Genomic DNA, 22,260 nt, shown 5'->3' with positions numbered 1-22,260 from the left:
ATAAAACGATAATGAAATATTGTTTTATTTTTTGCTGCTGCCTCTTAGCCAGTGGGGCAACACTCCTCTACCATGACACAAGGTCTCTTCAAGAATGCGGAGAACCTTAGTTTGCTGCCACACTTCTGCATGCTGGAGTTTCCAAAGCTGCTGTTGCTCAGAGAAATGTTCTGCCTATGCGCCCTTCTACCGATACCCCACCTCCAAATGCAGATAAAGATCAGCTGTGTCCAAGTCATTCTAGTAGCTTCAGATTGAGCATAGAGATTTGGGTGTCCTGAGCATGAACCATCTGACCTCCGCTCACGTTTCTCCTTTGAAAGGTTGCTCTGTCACAACACAGGGCAATGTTTTGTGCCCAAATCTGTGCACAATCCACCTTCATTCATGGAGACTGAGTAGGGTCTCCCTTCTGTAGTCTGTAATGTAATTCTGGCAGCCTGACATCTCTCTACTAATACTATAGACATCTGCCGTTGTTAGGGCAAGTTTTTGGCTTGCTTTTTTTTTCTTCTTTTTTCACAACAAGCGGACCCTTTTTCAGCATCCTTGTTGGAGGTATTGCTGTGCGTGTTATATTTAGCCCAGCAAGGCCTTACTCTAGTCACTGTTGAGGATTACTTTTCAGCTGTTTTGGCTCCTGCAGTTGCTGAATTAAACCTCCCTGTTCGAGTCAGTAGTTATGACTCATTTTCGCAAAAGCTTGCAGGATTTGTTGCCTCCTGTAGTTTTGCAGTGCCCTCTTCCTCATGGAAATGTGACTCTGCCCAATATCTGCACCTGACATGACCATAGCAATCCCAGCAGGCCAGAAGATTGCACAACAGGACTGCCATCATAAGCTAGATGGTGGACTCTGGATCATCTAAGAAGACACTATTATTTGCTCAACAACCTCAGAACGCTACTCATACAACATCTGCACTTCAAGCTTCATATCTAAAAGGAATATTCACCCATAGCTGAACCCTCGTCTGCTGACTGCCAGGAGCATGATCCACCTTCAGCAATCTGATCAGACTTCATTCCCCCTCATTATTGACTCCAAAGCCTTCCTACTTCTCAAAGACCTCAGCTTCCACCTAGAAGACAAAACCAACCCCTGCTCCTCAGCACTCCTAGAAAGCCTTAAAAATAGCAACTAGCCCAGCACCTCACAGCCCCGGCCAAAAACTGCACCAAATATTCACCACCTTCCACTGCCTCAAGTTCAACTACACCTCATCCCCTACATGGAACATCCACTCTATCATACACTTCCAAAGCAAACCACTGCAGACCAAAGCAGCCCCAACATCACCCTACCCATCTGCAGCAGGAGCAAAATCTCAGAAGCAGAATGGCGCAGTGCTACCAACACAGACGCTCCCAATCCTGCAGACAAGGATATCAACAACTTAAATGTTTGGATCAGGAACTGCACAGACTTCCTCACACCCATCAAACTTATCAAACAAAGATCCCATAAGTAAGACAGCCGGTACACAAGGGACCTTTCGGAACACCAAAAAACACTGTAGACAACTAAAGAGAAAGTGGGATCCAGAGACAGACACAAACAGAACCACTTTCAAAGCTGCACTCAGACAATACCACTAACAACTTGGCGAAACCAAGAAAAGAGAGCTAGCTGAATGCATTGAAGGGAGCTCCAATAGCAGCAAAAAAATCTTCTTGATCTTCAAAGATTTTTCATCACACAAACTGACTCCATCAACAGAATCACCCTGCTTAAGATCCCAATGAACTCATTACCAACCTACCTATCATGACAACCACCTGTTCAAATGTAATTCCTTTACCAGTGAAGAAACGGACACAATCATGTGGACCATTGAATCTGGAATCCAGTCGCACCTGTGTCCCGATCACATCTATAACCTCAGCGTGTCACCAGTCAACCCAGCTCTCACCCACATCATAAACACCTATTTTAATTCCTCCACCTACCCATAAGCCTGGAAGCACACAGAGGTTAACACCCTGCTAATGAAACTTTCAGTAGATCCCAGCCGACTGGTCAACTTCCAGCCTATCTCCCAGTTTACCTACCCTACAGAAGTAATCAAAAACACCATCAAAAAACAACTTACTAGCCACCTCGAGCTCAACCAACAATTGGACAATTCTCTGGAATTGAAAAGAATCACAGCACAGAAACTGCATTCATTTGAGCCACTGAAAATATCAGGACCATCCTCGACGGAAGAGAAACAGCTGCCTTATCCTGCTCAACTTCTCCGTGGCTTTTGACAGTCTCCTAGATTACACTCACTGGAAGACTCTGTGATTGTTGTATCCAAGACAAGTGCTCAACTAGATTTACTAGTTCTTCACAGGGAGAGCCAAAAGAGTCAGCATGCCACCTTTCACCTCTGAGACCAAGACACTTCGATATGGAGTCCTCCCCCAGGGTTCATCCATGAGCCTGACCATGTTCAGCATTTACAAGGCACCACTCACCAACATCATGAGGTTTGAAGGCATCACCATTGTCTACACAGATGACAATCAATTCATCCCCTCCCTAACGGACATGACAAACACCACTAGAACCAATTTCACCAACTGCATGACCCTGATAGTGAAATTGATGAGAGCCAACTTCAAACGGAACTCTGACAGTGCAGAAGTACTAGTTGTTAGTCACAAGGGTTCCCCCTGGGACGCCACATGGTGGACGACTAAACTAGGACCAGCACCAACCCTCACCAACCATGCAAGAAAACTGGGGATGGTCCTGGATGACAATTTGAACATGATGGCACAAGTCAACACTGAGCTCTACCTCCTTCCACATCCTACGAAAGCCACAACCAGTCTTCATGTGGCTCCCACAGAGCACCTGATGAACTGTCACTAAGCATTCATGACAATCTGACTTGACTACAGCAAAAGACTGTATGTCAGAATTCCCAAACAACTCCTAAAGACTTCAGGCCATCTAGAACGCTGCCACAAGAATCATACTCCATCTTCCTCACCTCACCTCATGGAGCTCGACTGGCTCCCTGTTCACAAACACTGCCAATTCAAACTCCTCACACATGCCTAAAAAGCCCTACACAACAAAGGACCCATATACTGAAACTGCCTCATACCCTTCCACAACCCATCAAGACAAATACGCTCAGCCTCACACTCTCACACACAGAATTCACAGAAGCAGAGCAGGTAGTCTTTCTGTTACATTGCACTAAAAGCATAAAACTACCCCCACAACAAATCAGCGCTGCCTCCTTACTACTTGGGTTTCAAAAGAAGCTGAATACCTTTTTTAGCCCTCACGTTTGGTTGGTCTACTCTACAAATAGAGATAACATAACAATAGGATTCCAGTTTAGTTCTGTCGTACCGCAATTGAGACCATCTTCCTGGTGGCCATTACAGCAGTCAGGAGGTTTAGCAAGGTTCTAACTGTATCGCTTCACTCTCAATACTCCACCTTTTTTCCAATCGGATTGGTTCTTCAGACACATGCCTCTTTTTTGCCGAAGGTGGTCACTCCTTTTCGTATCGGCCAGAGCTTCACGCTGTCTACTTTAATCGCCCCACATAAGCATCTTACCAAAGAACATCAGGTGGATGATCAGATCTTCATTGGGTTCAGTTGAGCAAAAAAGGGCAATTTTGTGCAGAAATTGACCATCTCTCAAATTGTTCTCAGTATTAAGATATGCTAGTTAGTCTCTACCAGAAAATGTCACCAAAGGTAAGTAATATGTACATTATCCTCTGGAGTTTGCTAGGCAGCAGATATCTTACTCCAATCTGATTTTTTTAAATAGTTTCTTCAGAACTGTAGGAAAGGTCCTCTTTTGGACATGGTCCCCCCTCTTTTTGCTAACTATCAGAATGCTTAGACTGTTTTCACTGAGATCCTGCTAACCAGGACCCCAGTGATTGTCCTCTAAATGTGGTTTCTTCGGCACCCTGTACACCCCACAGTTGGCATACCAGTGTACCCTTATAAGTCCCTAGCATATAGTACCTAGGTACCCAGGCCAATGTTACATCAGGGGTTTCTCATCGGCTGCAGCATGTACTATGCCACCCATGGGAGCCCATGCAAAATGTCTCTGCAGGCCTGCCATTGCAGCCTGCATGAAAAGGTGCAGGCACACCTTTCGCTGCTGATCACTACACCAGGTCACTGTAAGTCACCCCTGTGGTATTCCCCACTAGCCCAGAGCGCAGGGCGCACGTTCCTGTGTCTGAGGGCACCCATGCATGGTCAGAGGTACCCCTATGAACTCCAGTTCCAATGCACTGGACTTGGTAAGTGTGGGGAATCCATTTTTACCCGTCTACTGGCCAGATGTCAATACCTGTGGTCCAGCTACATAATGGTAACTCCAAATATAGGCATGTTCAGTCTCCAACATGTCAAACTCACACCCCAATACTGATGTCAATATTGATGGCATGATGCCATGCATTCTGGTGGCTCTGTAGAGGAACACATACTCCCCCCCCCCCCCCCCCCCCCACACCCAGTTATTGCTTCTACCAGTCTTACAGGGATTACAGGTAGCCCACGCTAGTGCCACCCACTCAGACAGGCTTAAGTCCTACTGCTGCTTGACCAGCTCAGGCAGGGGAAAGCAGAACATAGGATTTCCGGTGTGAGAGGGGATGCATCAACCTCTCCCTTGGAAAATAGGTGTTACATGGCTAGGGAGGGGTAGCCTCCCCGCAACTGGTTTGCTCTAAAAGGCACATTTGATGCCCTCCTTGCATAATCCGGTCTGCACCAGTTCAGGGACCCCCTGGTCCCTGCTGTGGTTCGAAAGCACGCAAAGGAAAGGTGAGGGGAGTAACCATTCCCCTGGCCATCACCACCCCCGGGGTGGTGCCCAGAGTGCCTCCAGGTGTCCACTTGATTCTGCCATCTTGAAAGCAAGATGTGCAGAGGCCCCTGGGAGCATCTGTTTGGTCAGGACAGGTAGCTGACATCAGTGACCCCCTCTGATAGGTGCTTACCCCACAGAGTGACCAATCCTCCAGGTAGGGCTATTGAGGTTCTCCCTTGCGAGTGTGTCCCCAGATTCGGCTTGCCAGACTCCACCAGGACTCCTCTGTAATTACCTCTTCTACTCCTGGCCACTGGAACCGCTGCTGGACTCGTCAGGAATCAAACAAGCCTGCAGCTTCCGAGACAGCCTTGCCTTGCAACATTGTTTCTCCGGTTCCCTCCAGCAATTGCAACCTTTCCACAGATATGCATTCTCTGGTGTCGGCAACACTTCAGCTGCACCAAAGATACAAGAAGGAATCTCCCTTGGAGTGAAGGAGTCACACCCCTGCATCCGCAGGCACCTAAGGCAGTGACAATCGGCTGCTGAAATCTTGTGCCACCCGACTCCAGGAAGAATCTCCAACACAGGTGGTGAATCTGAGAGGTACCTTTGGTCCTCTGAAGGGAAACACTTCTTGGAATGTAAAGTCTCCCAATGAGCTAAATTGCGATGGAGCGACTCACAATGAATACAGTGCAAAGTACAGGTATTATACCGTGTCCATTCAACACTAGATGAGCAGGTTGCAGTGAATACTCCTCTGTAAAGTCAAATATTATTTTTATTTCTCTTGGTGTCACTATCTAAAAAAAAAAGTTTGTCTGTATACTGAAGTAGGTTTGAGATGAAGGGACAGATATCAGTGTCTATTAATTAATCCCACTCGAAATGATACAAGTTCATTTCAAATTACATTTCTTATGTTATTTTATTGAACTCTAATTTTCTTTTTCTTTAAGGTACTAAGGTCCTCATTACGAGGTTGGCGGGCTGACCATCAGCCCACCAGCCCCGTGGAGAGTAGACCACAGCGGAGCTGGCGGCTCCCCCCATGAGCCGAGTCCAGTGCCCTCGCACAGAGGGTGCTCCCAGCACCATCGGAAAACACACTGTCTGCTGCAGTAGACAGTTTGTATTCCAAGGGTGCTGGGCAGGGGGGGCCCTTAACTGCTCACAACATGGTCGTGGACAGTGCAGGGGCCCTCCTGTAGCCCCAGCACTGGCTTTCCGCAGGCCTTTTCATGGCACGGTTCCCATCATGAAAAGGCTAGTGGAAACTGGACTCCTGATCAGCATAGCACTGCTGAGCTTAGTGCCTCCGTGGCTGGCCGCGACTCAGGCTTCTGCCACCCCGCTAGAAACCATGTTCCTGGTGTTGGTGGCGGTCCCCTGGTGGTTTGACTGCTAGGGCCATAATGTGGCAGTCAGACCGCCAGGAGTGTGGCAGTCCGACTCCCACTGCGAGACCGCCAGCCTCGTAATGTGGCCCTGAGTCGAGTTTTACAGAGGTATATTGGTGCTAACAATGCTTCTTGTTTTACAGGTTCAAAGTCGCTTACATTGGAGAGATCGGTTTTGGTCTATCTCAAACTCAGTCTCTGTGGACTCTGTGGGACTGGCTCTCCTGTCGCTTCATTGGCACTGGCTGGAGAAACTTCTTATAGAGAAAATGCCCCCAATGCTTACAGAACATGAAAATCACATGTAAGTTTCAATGCTGTAATTGTATGAACTCAGTTGCAGTATTCAGCGTCACATGGTATTTTTTAGATTATATTAAAGCAGGTTGTCGTTTGACCCAGTTTAACAGACAAGGTAAAAACCCTGTGTGCATGATTTTTCCTGCTTGGATCCAGAGGAAAAAATGAGTTTGTTAGGTGTTTGTTTGCCTCTGGAGAGTGGAGTCATGTATCGATCTGTTTTTTTCCTACATATAACCTCTTCTTGTAGATAATTGTGCAGTAGCTGTAAGGAGAACCGTTTTGGCAGCAATAAATTAGAACAGTCCCTTTTGAAAGTGGCTGGCCGGGGTGTCTCATTTTCATCTGCAGGGTCATTGAACTATTTGGATTTGCTTCCATTTTTGGCCAAAGTATTGCAATGTAGCAGGCTCCTCTGCTATTTCAAGAAACACGTTGGCTTTTATTTCAGTTCTTGAACTCGCATCATGACTAGTCTGGATTTTATGTTATCAACAGACACCACAGTTATGCATGACCAGTTTGAATTGGGATAATAAATTACAGCCTCCATGGTCTCACCACAAAGATCAAACTCCAGTTCATGCAATTCAAAGTAACTGCCTGTCACTTGAAGTAGTCTGATAATATATTATGTACAATGGTTTTTTATTCTAGGTTGAACATTCGAAGGTGTCTCATTAAGCACTCAAAGGTGTTGTGCTATAAACAAAGAAATAAAACGCATCTTTTTTACAACTTTAATGTCCCAACTGGCTTGTTTATTGGTAAATAAACATTTGCAAAAAAATAAACTTTGTTCATTAAATTCTTTTCCCCCCATCCAACAAACATTGTATATGTTTAAAACAAGGACAACAATCTAAAGTGACTCTGCCCCCACCATATTCACAATTTTGTGAAATACCCACAATTCAGTGCTAGCACCCAAACATAGCATGGGAATAGACCAGACTAGGGTGCTATCTGCTCACATGCTAAGGCTCCTCTTTTTCAGTCTGTATCGATCAAAAATCACTCAGAATGATTCTCTCTATTTTCTTGAAAAAATATATCTATTACCAGAGGGGTATATGAATTCTTTTGGAGTGTGCTAATATATTTCTCAGCATCTTAAGTGAAGGCTAAAGATCTGGGAGGAATAATGAGACTAGTTAAATTGCAAAAACCTAAAAGTGAGCCCCAAAGTGAACTTTGTTGTGTTAAGACACGAGGCTTGGGGCATGTAGGAGGAGGTTTCAAGTGTTGGCTATTATGTAAAGTAAAAGACCTCTTTTATTCCCTTCAGATGCCCTTTTTTCAACATGTGTAGAGGGTAAGGGAGCCAATAAAGATTGTTTAGCACACAACAAAATTCTGCTTCATTTCCGTAGTTGCCATTAAAATCTTAGCAGCATTGCTTTGTCAATGACTGATTTTAACAGTTAGTGGTACAAAGTACTAAGCTCTGGACTGCACCCTATTAACAAGACGTTTGTATATTTGGAAACTATTTCTGTGTTTTCAGCTTTTTTTTTTATTTTATTTTTTTTAACATCTTTTAGGGACATGATCTCCCTATGGGGTGATGTAGATTTTAAAGTACATTATTCGCCTGAAACTAAAGCGTCTTAATGCTCCAAAAAATGCAGACTGTAGTTTCTGAAAACACAAGGATATATTGAGAAAGTTATTACCGATTAATAATATAAAAAAAAATGATGGCTCTCTTATTACCTTAATTTTTCCTCTTACCCTTACTTTTTCTCATATTCCAAATTCGGATTTGACTTAACGCATTTGTTTGTGGAATTGTTAAACTGTCTAGCCCACTTACATTTCTGTCAACAGTAAGCTAACTTGTTGGCAATATAAAGGTTTTTGATACCGATTCCCTGACAATTAGCTGGCTGATCTGTTTTTCCAGATGGTGAATGAAGTACCAGGGTGGCCTGTGCCTTCAAATGTCAGTTTTAAATGCATAATTCGCATAGCTTGTTTCATCACAAATAAAAGGTCAAACCCGTTCCTTTTTTAATTTCTCAATCAACAGAGTTAAGCTCTATTTTTAGTGGTGTGAACAGGAGACTGTTGCAGGAAAGCTTTTGCGTTGGACTTAAGTAGGAGTGGAGCGAGCCCTGACCAAGTAGGACTAGACTCTTATTAGTAATAAAACTAAAATGGTGCTATTCAGAAGGGGGAAAGACGAATGCACTTGAGAAGTGGGCCACGTTTTTTCTCCGAGTCACTCAAACAACAATTTAGGACTGTGGTTTAATGACACCAGTTCATCTTGCTATCCTGTTTCCACAATGAACTAGACCGTCCTTTCTGACTTTTACTTTGTGTAGAATTTATAGAAGAATTCATAGCGCCACTCCAACTCCCATTCTTCAATTTCAGAAATTCGATGTATTTGTGAGGAAAATACCTTTCCTGATAAGTTATGCCCAGTGCTCCCGTATTATAATTTAATGCTTATAGTAGAATCTTTGGATTGCTGGCTACCGGATGCAAGGCTCAAGTGAGAATGCAGTGTGGTTTGGTGAGACAAATGCTGTCAGTAACAGTGGAGTTTCTAAGGTTTGGTTATCAGGCAATGAGTGTTGAGAAAAAGACTAGAAAATATTATGAGATGAATCCGTGGTAAAACTAAAGTTGAGCCAGCCTTCTTTATGGAGATGTCTGTTATTATGTGTAAGGAAATGCCTCCTTGGCATGGTTACCCCCTACTTTTTGCCTTTTGCTGCTGCCAGTTATGATTGAAAGTGTGCTGGGACCCTGCTAACCAGACATCAGCACCAGTGTTCTTTCCTTAAACTGTACCTTTGCTTCCACAATTGGCACAGCCCTGGCACTCAGATAAGTCCCTTGTAAATGGTAACCCTGGTACCAAGGGCCCTGATGCCAGGGAAGGTCTCAAAGGGCTGCAGCATGTCTTATGCCACCCTAGGGACTGCTCACTCAGCACATGCACCCTGCCTCGCAGCTTGTGTGTGCTGGTGGGGAGAAAATGACTAAGTCGACAAGGCATGCCCCTCAGAGTGTCATGCCAGCCTCACACTGCCTGTGGCATAGGTAAGTCACCCCTCTAGCAGGCCTTACAGCCCTAAGGCAGGGTGCACTATACCAAAGGTGAGGGCATATGTGCATGAGCACTATGCCCCTACAGTGTCTAAGCAAAACCTTAGCCATTGTAAGTGCAGGGTAGTCATAAAGAGTATATGATCTGGAAGTTGGTTAAATACGAACTCCAAAGTTCCATAATGGCTACACTGAAATCTGGAAAGTTTGGTATCAAACCTCTCAGCACAATAAATGCACACTGATGCCAGTGTGTGATTTATTGTAAAAAGCACCCAGAGGGCAACCTAAGAGATGACCCCTGAATACCAATCCGACTCCTAGTGCTAGGCTGACCAGTTTCTGCCAGCCTGCCACAACCAGACGAGTTGCTGGCCACCTGGGGAGAGTGCCTTTGTCACTCTGTGGCCAGGAACAAAGCCTGTACTGGGTGGAGGTGCTTCTCAACTCCCCCTGCAGGAACTGTAACACCTGGCGGTGAGCCTCAAAGGCTCATGCGTTTTGTTACAGCACCCCAGGGCATCCCCGCTAGTGCAGATCTCCGGCCACTGCCCCCACTTTTGGTAGCAAGGCTGGAGGAGATAATGAGAAAAACAATGAGGAGTCATCAACCAGTCAGAACAGCCCCTAAGGTGTCCTGAGCTGAGCTGACACCTGCCTTTAGAAATCCTCCATCTTGAGATTGGAGGGTTCCCCCAATAGGATTAGGGATGTGCCCCCTCCCCTCAGGGAAGGCGGCACAAAGAGGGTGTAGCCACCCTCCAGGACAGTAGCCATTGGCTACTGCTCCAGACCTAAAACACCCCTAAATTTAGTATTTAGGGGCACCCCAGAACCCAGGAAATCAGATTCCTGCAACCTGAAAGGACTGCTGACCTGAAAGCCCTGCAGAGACAACGGAGACAACAACTGCTTTGGCCCCAGCCCTACCGGTCTGTCTCCTGACTCGAAAAACTGCAACAGCGATGCATCCAACAGGGACCAGCAACCTCTGAAGCCTCAGAGGACTGCCCTGAACCAAAGAACCATGAAACTCCAGTGAACAGCGGCTCTTTTCTAATCCAGCAACAACTTTGCAACTTTCTTGCAGCTTTTAAAAACCTAACTCTTCCCACCGGAAGCGTGAGACTTCACCCTCTGCTCCCAATGCCCCCAGCTCGAGCTCCAGAGAACCAACACTATAGGGAGGACTCCCAGGCGACTGCAACCACGTGAGTAGCCAGAGACGACCCCCCTGTACCCCCCAGCAAGGCATGCAGAGAGAATCCAGAGGCTCCCCCTGACCCCGACTGCCTGTAACAAGGAACCAGACGCCTGGGCCAAGTACTACCCCCGCATCCCCCAGGACCAGAAGGAACCAAACCTCAGTGCAGGAGTGACCACCAGGCGACCCTCTGCCTAGCCCAGTTGGTGGCTGGCACGAGAAGTCCGCCCTACCTGCACCGCTAGTGACCCCTGGGCCCCTCCATTGATTTCAATTCAAAACCTGATGCTTGCTTTGCACACTGCACCCGTCCGCCTCTGTGCCGCTGAGGGTGTGTTTTGTGTGCCTACCCACCCTCCCCTCCCCTCCAGTGCTCTACAAAACCCCTCTGGTCTGCCCTCCGAGGACGTGGGTACTTAGCTGCTGGCAGACTGGACCTGGAGCACCCCTGTTCTTCATAGGCACCTATGAGTTTGGGCTCCTCTTTGACCTCTGCACATGACCGGCCCTGTGCTGCTGGTGTGGTAACTTTGGGGTTGCCTTGAACCCCCAACTGTGGCTGCCTATGCCCAGAAACCTGAATTTGTAAGTGCCTTACTTACCTGACAAACTAACCATTGCTTACCCCCCCCCTGATTTTTGCAGTGTCCACTTTTAAAATAAAGTTCATCACTTACCTGTGTGGAGTACCTCGCATTTTATGTATTTACTTCAAATCTTGAACTTGTGGTTCTAAAAATAAATTGAGAAAATATATTTTTCTATATAAAAACCTATTGGCCTGGAGTAAGTCTTTGAGTGTGTGTTCCTCATTTATTGCCTGTGTGTGTACAACAAATGCTTAACAATACCCTCTGAAAAGCCTACTGCTCGACCAAACTACCACAAAATATAGCATTAGAATTATCTAATTTTTTCACTATCTTTTCTCAAAGGGGAACCCTTGGACTCTGTGCACACTATCTCTTACTGTGAGATAGTATATACAGAGCCCACTTCCTACATTATGCCATTCATATTTATTTTTTTCTTCCCATTACAGCGTGGGGCGATGGGTAATCCTAGTTCAGCCATTGACTAACTTCCCTATGAGTGACTGCATTCTGCCCTTTCACAAGGAGAACATCCACACACAGTGTACTTCATTGAAGTATTATAGAAATGTATGTTTTTAGAGACCAATTATGTAGTTTTTTTAATTCAGTTTAAATGTGTCTATATAACTGTGTGTATATACATGAACATATATGGTCGGTGGCATGTGTAGCTGCAGATAAACATGCTGTGCATTACTTCTGCCATCTAATGTTGGGCTCGAAGTGTTACAAGTTGTTTTTCTTCGAAGAAGTGTTTTTGAGCCACAAGATCAAAGGACGACTCCTCTTCGGTTCCATTGCGCATGGGCCTGGACTCTATTGTTAGATTGTTTTCTTTCCGCCGTCGGGTTCGGACGTGTTTCCTCTCACAACAAGTTTTCGATTCGGAAAACTTTGAAAACATTTTCTTTTCGTCCGTATTGTATTGATCGGGTTTACATCTTCCATTGACACATCGGTACTGTCGGAGAAAACAACTTTACTCGCCCTTTGGGGCACGCGCGCCCAACTCTGGCCTATTGGGGACCGTTTGGAAGCCTGATGGGTCGGACTCCATTCCGGTTCTGTCCTCTGTGCCACGCGAAATACCTGTATCCAGACCAGCACCTGGTTTGTAATCTTTGCCTTTACCCAGATCATCAGGAAGAGAATTGTGAAGCCTGTCGATCCTTCTGATCCAAAAAGACTCTTCGAGACAGGAGGGCAAGAAGACTTGAAATGACGTCAAGAAGCAGCGAGCATCTCGACGTGGAGGAGGAAGAAATTGGTCAAACAGCGGTCTTGGTTCGAGATTCCGACTCCGAACAGGAATCAGAAGAAGACAGACCGGTCACAGCAGGCCAACATGTGAGTACGCCTGCCCCTGCACCCTAACAAAAACATAAATCCTTGGGTACTCCACTGCTGGAAGGCCATGGCTCAGCCCGAAAAAAGACTACCGGTGACCAACTTACCAGTTCGGCACCGAAAAAGGCCACTCCTCCCAAAACATCAGAGGCAACAAAGGGCTCCCTGTCCGACTCCAGCAAACATCATTTTTCGGAGTTGAAAATTTAAAAATCGCTTTCGGAGCATCAACCGCGTCATCTTTTTCAATCCCAAAAAAGCCTGCTTCGGAGCCGAAAAGGCCAGCATACACAGAGGGGCATGGACTTTCAAAGAAACTTAAAGAAAGGCACAAAACCTTTGACGAGGAGTATCAAGTACAACCAGTATTTGAAGTTATGGATATAAGGCAATCCAGGATTCACATCGATAAGGAAACAGGCAGAATTCTGACAGCAGCTCCTCTAAAGCCAAACAGAAAGCTAGCCTTTCAGAAGGAATTGGAGACTATGCAGCCTCCAGCAAAAGTGCCAAAGCAGGAGAAACCACCACCTCCTCAATCTTCTCCTCCCCACTCTTCACACCTGCCTACCTCTCCTCCTACTAGTCCTACACCAGTGCAGTCACCCACTCTTTCGACTCACAACAGAACACTGTGGATCCATGGGACCTTTATGATCCAGATCGCATTCCTAGCAATGACCCAGACAACTATCCCTCTAAACTTTCACCACCTGAGGATAGCACTGTGTACAATCAAGTTCTAGCTAGGGCTGAAGCATACCATGGGGTCACCATGCATATACCGCACTACAGGTAGAGGAGTTTTTTGTTTACCACCCTATCCTCAACGCACTCAAAATACCAATGCCTTCCCATGCTCCCAGGCATGTTAAAACACGCCGATCAAATATTTCTTGAGCCTGTTAAGGCACATATAATAACGCCCAGGATAGAGAAGAAGTATAAACCTCCACCCTCTGAGCCTGATTACATAACCCATCAAGTTCCTCCAGATTTGATGGTAGTTAGTGCTGCCAGAAAAAGAGCAGTCAGTCAGTCATCAGGAGATGCGCCCCCACTTGACAGAGAGCAGAAAATTTGATGCTGCAAGGAAGAGAGTTGCATCCCAAGCGGCGAATCAGTGGAGGATAGCTAACTCACAAGCAGTGTTAGCTCGATATGACAGGGCCCATTGGGACAAGATGCAAGACATAATCCAGCATCTCCCCAAAGAACACCAGAAGAGGGCACAACAAGTAGTGAAAGAAGGGAAGCCATTACTAATAATCAAATTCGATCTGCCCTAGATGCAGCAGACACTGCTGCTAGAAGTGTCAATACTGCATTGACAATACGTAGGCATGCATGGCTCAGATCTTCGGGTTTTAAACCTGAAATACAGCAGGTTGTGTTAAATATGCCATTCAATAAAAAACAACCTTTTGGGCCAGAAGTTGACACAGCCATAGAAAAATTAAGGAAAGATTCAGACACGGCAAAGGCACTAGGTGCACTATACTTGACACCATACAGGGGATCCTTTCGGAAACCTCAGTTTCGAGGTGGGTTCAGACCACAGAGGCATCCACATCTCAGGCAAAACCAACCTACCAACCACAATACCAACGAGGTGGTTTTAGGGGCACATATAGAGAGCAGTACCCCAGAAATAGGAAGAAATTTCAGACCTCTAAGCAACCTCCACAGCACCCAAGCAGTGACTTGTCTCATTCCCTTCCACGCCACACCTCTGCTGTGGGGGGAAGACTACAACAGTTCCACACAAATTGGCAAAACATTACCACAGACAATTGGGTACTATCAATTATTCGCAATGGCTATTGCCTAGAATTGATACACACTCCTCCAAATATACCACCAAGGTCACACAAACTATCCACAGAACACATCAGTCTGCTACAGGAAGAGATCCAATCTCTGTTACTTAAACAAGCAATAGAATCGGTACCACAATCTCAAATAGGGACAGGAGTTTACTCACTATATTTCCTAATTCCCAAAAAAGATGGCACCCTCAGACCAATATTAGATCTCAGTACCCTCAATCTTTACATCCTGTCAGAACATTTTCACATGGTAACGCTACAGGATGTTATCCCACTACTCCAAAAATACGATTTCATGACAGCATTAGACCTCAAAGATGTGTATTTTCATATACTCATCTATCCTACACACACAAAATATCTCAGGTTTGTCATTCAAGGAAAGCACTATCAGTTCAGAGTGCTACCCTTTGGAATAACAACAGCTCCAAGGGTATTCACAAAGTGTCTAGCGGTAGTCGCAGCCTACCTAAGAAGACAACATATACATGTCTTTTCATATCTAGACGATTGGCTAAAAAAATCAATCAGTCATACGCAATGCCAAAATCATACCAATCATGTAATACAAACCTTGCACACACTAGGGTTCTCAATATACTACCAAAAGTCACAGCTACAACCGGGACAAACACAACAGTATTTGGGTGCAGTACTAAATACTCAGCAAGCGCTAGCATGTCCAAGTACACAAAGGATACAAGCATTCCCAAACGTAATCACACAAATACAAACAAATCACAAGTACACTGTCTGATTTGTCATGAAGATTTTAGAGATGATGGCATCATGCATTGCAATTGTTCCACACGCAAAACTAAACATGCAGCCCTGACAACAGTGCCTTGCACAACAATGGACACAGGCACACGGTCAACTTCAAAATCTAGTGTTGATAGACCGCCAAACATCTATGTCCCTTCAGTGGTGGAATTACACTAATCTATGCAAAGGGCGGCCATTTCAAGACCCTGTGCCTCAGACCATACTTACAACTCATGCATCAATGATTGGCTAGGGGCACACCTCGACAGTCACAACATTCAAGTACAATGGGATGCCAAACACAGTTACTCATAAATCACTTAGAGTTGCTAGCGGTATTTCTAGCACTCAAAGCTTTTCAGCCTCTTCTCACTCACAATAATATCCTTATCAAAACAGACAACATGACAACAATGTATTACCTAAACAAACAAGGAGGCACACACTCATACCAACTCTCCCTCCTAGCCCAAATAATTTGGCAATGGGCAATCCACAACAAAATTCACCTGGTAGCACAATACATTCCAGAGATACACAACCAATTGGCAGATGTTCTCAGCAGAGACCATCAACAAACACACGAGTGGGAGATTCACCCTCAAGTGCTTCAACTATACTTTCAACATTGGGGAACACCAGACATAGATCTATTCGCCACCAGCGAAAACGCAAAATGCCAAAACTTCGCATCCAGGTACGCACCTCCCCTATCCAAGGGCAATGCTCTATGGATGAATTGGTCAGGGATATTTGCTTACACTTTTTCCCCTCTCCTGCTCATTCCATTTCTAGTAAACAAACTGCGTCAAAACAAGCTCAAACTAATACTCATAGCGCCAACGTGGGCAGATCAACCGTTGTACACAACACTATTAGACCTGTCAGTAGTACCACATATCAAACTCCCAAACAGACCAGATCTGTTAACACGAAACAAACAACAGATCAGACATCCAAATCCCAACATATTCAATCTAGCGATTTGGCTCCTGAAGTCTTAAGAGTTTGGGTACCTACAACTACCAACTGAATGTTTGGAAGTAATTAAACAATCAAGAAAACCCACTACCAGACAGTGCTATGCCAACAAATGGAAAAGATGTGTGTATTACTGTCAATCTAAACAAATTACCCCTTTTTCAGCATCAGTACAATACATTGTATGTTATTTGCTTCATTTGCAAAAAGCAAGCTTAGCTTTTTCATCCATAAAAATACACCTCACTGCAATCTCTGCGTACTTGCAAAATATACAACTCAGCTCTTTATTTAGAGTTCCTGTTATCAAGGCCTTCATGGAAGGGTAAAACGCATCATCCCACCTAGAACGCCTCCAGTGCCTTCGTGGAATCTAAACATAGTGCTCACACGACGTATGGGCCCACCATTTGAACCTATGCACTCATGTCAGATTCAATACCTAAGAAGGAAAGTTGCCTTCCTAGTCGCAATTACTTCATTGCGAAGAGTTAGTAAAATCCATGGTTTCACAATTCAAGAACCATTCATACAAGTACACAAACATAAAGTCGTACTTCGAACTAGCCCTAAATTTCTCCCAAAGGTTGTATCACCGTTTCATATCAAATAGTGGAACTACCAGTCTTCTTCCCACAGCCAGATTCTGTGGCAGAAAGAGCCCTGCATACATTAAGGCTCTTTTAATATCTAATGTATTACATAGCAAGAACAAAATCATTTAGAAAAACGAAACAGTTTTTTGTAGCGTTCCAAAAACCACATACTGGTTACCCCATTTCAAAACAAGGTTTAGCAAGATGGATGGTAAAATGCATCCAAACATGTTATCTTATAGCTAAAAGGCAGCTCTTAGTTACACCTAAAGCACATTCCACATGGAAAAAAGGGTCTACAATGGCTTTCTTAGGAAATATACCAATGGCTGAAATTTGTAAAGCAGCTACTTGGTCAACCCCACATATGTTTACCAAGCATTACTGTGTAAATGTGTTAGCAACGCAGCAAGCCGCAGTAGGCCAAGCTGTAGTAAGAACATTATTTCAAACAACTTCAACTCCTACAGTCTAATCACCGCTTTTATTGGAGGAAAAACTGTTTTGTGGTCTATGCATAGCATGTGTATCTGCAGCTACACAGCCCATCAAACGGAAAATGTCACTTACTCAGTGTACATCTGTTTGTGGCATGTTCCGCTGCAGATTCACATGCAACCTCTCACCTACCCGGGAGCCTGTAGCCGCTTAAGTTCAACATTCACTGTACATATGTTTATATATATATTCCATTTGCATGGACATCTCTTTTCTTTATACTCTATCACTCCTACCTTACCCTCTGCGGGAAAACAATCTAACATGGAGTCGATGCCCATGCGCAGTGGAGCTGAAGAGAAGGAGTCACTCAATCCCGTGACTCGAAAAAACTTCTTCGAAGAAAAACAACTTGTGACACTCCGAGCCCATACTAGATGGCAGGACTATGCATAGCATGTGAATCTGCAGCGGAACATGCAATGAACAGATGAACACTGTGTAAAGAAATGGCTCCCTGTTGCAGTTACCCCCCACTTTTTGCCTGATACTGATGCTGACTTGACTGAGAAGAGTGCTGGGACCCTGCTAACCAGGCCCCAGCACCAGTGTTCCTTCACCTAAAATGTACCATTGTATCCACAATTGGCACACCCTGGCATTCAGATAAGTCCCTTGTAACTGGTACTTCTAGTACCAAGGGCCCTGATGCCAAGGAAGGTCTCTAAGGGCTGCAGCATGTCTTATGCCACCCTAGAGACCCCTCACTCAGCACAGACACACTGCTTACAAGCCTGTGTGTGCTAGTGAGAACAAAATGAGTAAGTCGACATGGCACTCCCCTCAGGGTGCCATGCCAGCCTCTCACTGCCTATGCAGTATAGGTAAGACACCCCTCTAGCCGGCCTTACAGCCCTAAGGCAGGGTGTACTATACCATAGGTGAGGGTACCAGTGCATGAGCATGGTACCCCTACAGTGTCTAAACAAAACCTTAGACATTGTAAGTGCAGGGTAGCCATAAGAGTATATGGTCTGGGAGTCTGTCAAACACGAACTCCACAGCACCATAATGGCTACACTGAAAACTGGGAAGTTTGGTATCAAACTTCTCAGCACAATAAATGCACACTGATGCCAGTGTACATTTTATTGTAAAATACACCACAGAGGGCACCTTAGAGGTGCCCCCTGAAACTTAACCAACTATCTGTGTAGGCTGACTGGTTCCAGCAGCCTGCCACACTAGAGACATGTTGCTGGCCCCATGGGGAGAGTGGCTTTGTCACTCTGAGGCCAGTAACAAAGCCTGCACTGGGTGGAGATGCTAACACCTCCCCCAGGCAGGAGCTGTAACACCTGGCGGTGAGCCTCAAAGGCTCACCCCTTTGTCACAGCCCAGCAGGGCACTCCAGCTTAGTGGAGTTGCCCGCCCCCTCCGGCCACGGCCCCCACTTTTGGCGGCAAGGCTGGAGGGAACAAAGAAAGCAACAAGGAGGAGTCACTGGCCAGTCAGGACAGCCCCTAAGGTGTCCTGAGCTGAGGTGACTCTGACTTTTAGAAATCCTCCATCTTGCAGATGGAGGATTCCCCCAATAGGGTTAGGATTGTGACCCCCTCCCCTTGGGAGGAGGCACAAAGAGGGTGTACCCACCCTCAGGGCTAGTAGCCATTGGCTACTAACCCCCCAGACCTAAACACGCCCTTAAATTTAGTATTTAAGGGCTACCCTGAACCCTAGAAAATTAGATTCCTGCAACTACAAGAAGAAGGACGGCCTAGCTGAAAACCCCTGCAGAGGAAGACCCGAAGACGACTACTGCCTTGGCTCCAGAAACTCACCGGCCTGTCTCCTGCCTTCCAAAGATCCTGCTCCAGCGACGCCTTCCGAAGGGACCAGCGACCTCGACATCCTCTGAGGACTGCCCCTGCTTCGAAAAGACAAGAAACTCCCGAGGACAGCGGACCTGCTCCAAGAAAGGCTGCAACTTTGTTTCCAGCAGCCTTAAAAGAACCCTGCAAGCTCCCCGCAAGAAGCGTGAGACTTGCAACACTGCACCCGGCGACCCCGACTCGGCTGGTGGAGATCCGACACCTCAGGAGGGACCCCAGGACTACTCTGATACTGTGAGTACCAAAACCTGTCCCCCCTGAGCCCCCACAGCGCCGCCTGCAGAGGGAATCCCGAGGCTTCCCCTGACCGCGACTCTTTGAACCTAAAGTCCCGACGCCTGGGAGAGACCCTGCACCCGCAGCCCCCAGGACCTGAAGGACCGGACTTTCACTGGAGAAGTGACCCCCAGGAGTCCCTCTCCCTTGTCCAAGTGGAGGTTTCCCCGAGGAACCCCCCCCTTGCCTGCCTGCAGCGCTGAAGAGATCCCGAGATCTCTCATAGACTAACATTGCGAACCCGACGCTTGTTTCTACACTGCACCCGGCCGCCCCCGCGCTGCTGAGGGTGAAATTTCTGTGTGGGCTTGTGTCCCCCCCGGTGCCCTACAAAACCCCCCTGGTCTGCCCTCCGAAGACGTGGGTACTTACCTGCAAGCAGACCGGAACCGGGGCACCCCCTTCTCTCCATTCTAGCCTATGTGTTTTGGGCACCACTTTGAACTCTGCACCCGACCGGCCCTGAGCTGCTGGTGTGGTGACTTTGGGGTTGCTCTGAACCCCCAACGGTGGGCTACCTTGGACCAAGAACTGAACCCTGTAAGTGTCTTACTTACCTGGTAAAACTAACAAAAACTTACCTCCCCCAGGAACTGTGAAAATTGCACTAAGTGTCCACTTTTAAAACAGCTATTTGTCAATAACTTGAAAAGTATACATGCAATTTTTATAATTTGAAGTTCCTAATGTACTTACCTGAAATACCTTTCAAACAAGATATTACATGTTAAACTTGAACCTGTGGTTCTTAAAATAAACTAAGAAAAGATATTTTTCTATAACAAAACCTATTGGCTGGATTTGTCTCTGAGTGTGTGTACCTCATTTATTGTCTATGTGTATGTACAACAAATGCTTAACACTACTCCTTGGATAAGCCTACTGCTCGACCACACTACCACAAAATAGAGCATTAGTATTATCTCTTTTTTACCACTATTTTACCTCTAAGGGGAACCCTTGGACTCTGTGCATGCTATTCCTTACTTTGAAATAGCACATACAGAGCCAACTTCCTACACACTGCGTAAGTGACATTTTTTAAATATATATATTTTGCATAATTTATGGGTCACTCTAACCCTGAAAGGGCCTTGGTTTGACTTATACTGGGTGCTCCCTTGTGTCTGGACAAAGCTATACCCCTCTGAAGAGCTCTAATGAGAGCGAAACACGTGTCAGGGGTTGCTTTACTCATTCTAGGTTGGCTTGGACGGTATTTGACCAGTCCAAAGCTGTAATACTGTGCCTGAAGTGGTAAATGGCTTTTGTCATTTTACAGCTCGGCGAGGATGACACTGTCAATCCTATGCTTAAAGATTTTGCTATTCAAATGGCAAAAGACTTTGTCACTATCTAGCTCGGCGAGGATAGCACTGTGCTGATCCTATGCTTAAAAACTTTGCTAGATAAGCAGACATTTGAGGTGAGCAAATCTAGAGTGTCACTGGCGTTGCAGGGTGCCCCTTTCTAGAGCAGCTCTCCACCTAAAATTGGGAACTTCCCAGAGTTCTCCTTTGTTTTTTGCATAATTTATGTGTCACTCTAACCCTGAAAGGGCCTTGGTTTTTATATATATATATATATATATATATATATATATATATATATATATATATATATACTGAGAGCTCAATAGCTTCCATAACAATAAACAAAACAGCCAAAAGAGGGGCGGCCAGACCTGTTCGCTTTGTCTCGGGTTATTTAGAAATGCATTTGATAAGCTTGGATTATATAGCATATGAGAAACACTCAGGGTTTTGGGCCCTTTTAGAGAAAACTAATTAAGAGGCATTTGTATATAAAGTATCATTTGACAATGAGGATTTAAAGGATAACCATCCCCAAATGCTTGGAGTCACATTCCAATTTTGAGTCACAAGGATGTCTTTATTGCTGTACATACTTGGATCAGGCATATGTGTCAAAAAGTGTGTGGTGCCTTCAAATTCCAGTAGTTTAAAAAGTTCAGCAATGCTCAGAAGTAAACATAGTGGCTGTATCATCACAGGGTTGAATCTGTCAATCACTTTGTGGATCTAAACTCATATTGCATGAGAAAAATTGGTTTCACAAGGATGTTTTTGCCGTGAAATACATGAACATAAGGAGGCAGTCAATCTATGCTTAAGTATTGGCAATCCTTAGGTTTCATGTTAGTGTATGTTCTTTTGCAGGTGTCCTGTGCAGGTTGATAATGTTAAGTATTTTTGTAATGGTCAGCACTGAGGAGTGTAACTAGAAAGAACTGAGATTTTGTGTACTTTGTATTTATGTATATTTTTGTTTTGTATTACCATGGCGCTAAGTAACGAAGATTGTTCATTAATTCTTTCAGTTAAGCATTTGTATTATAACCTACATTTTCTAATTTCATTTTTTTTTTTAATGCTTTCAGGATTTCCCAAGAGATTAAAACTATTTCTTTGCACATCCAGACCTGCTTATCAAGTCCTTCAGGAGCTTCTATGGCTCTCAAGAGGCTGCAGAAGATGCTGGGACGACCTCTTCCATACAAGGTTCATTATTTGTAAAATATTTTTAAATTCTTGCCTTATGATGGAGGATGCTGATTTATCTGCCTGCAAGTGATATCGAGAAAAGAACACGACTGTTTAAATAATAGGATACTTGCTAGATGTTTTGTTTGTTTCTGTGTCTGCTAATAGATTATTGTACAGTTCTTTGATATTGATTTCAGACATTCCAGTCTAAGGAAATTTAGTTTTACGATATCAAGAACGAAATCCATAAATCATCAGAAAACTTTA

General features: G+C 45.1%; 1 protein-coding gene across 1 annotated transcript in view; it reads left to right on the top strand.

The window, feature by feature from the left end:
- MDN1 (midasin AAA ATPase 1) overlaps nt 1–22,260 on the top strand; it is a 1,740,009-nt gene that overhangs the window by 1,147,719 nt on the left and 570,030 nt on the right. Inside the window, exons 54-55 of the mRNA XM_069235499.1 lie at nt 6,343–6,503; nt 21,888–22,008. Of these exons, the coding sequence (XP_069091600.1) occupies nt 6,343–6,503; nt 21,888–22,008 (282 nt within the window). The remainder of the gene's footprint in view (nt 1–6,342; nt 6,504–21,887; nt 22,009–22,260) is intronic.

Source organism: Pleurodeles waltl, chromosome 5 (genome assembly GCF_031143425.1).
Source record: "Pleurodeles waltl isolate 20211129_DDA chromosome 5, aPleWal1.hap1.20221129, whole genome shotgun sequence".
In the NCBI taxonomy this organism is placed as follows: domain Eukaryota; kingdom Metazoa; phylum Chordata; class Amphibia; order Caudata; family Salamandridae; genus Pleurodeles; species Pleurodeles waltl.
This window is presented reverse-complemented; position numbering and strand designations above follow the sequence as displayed.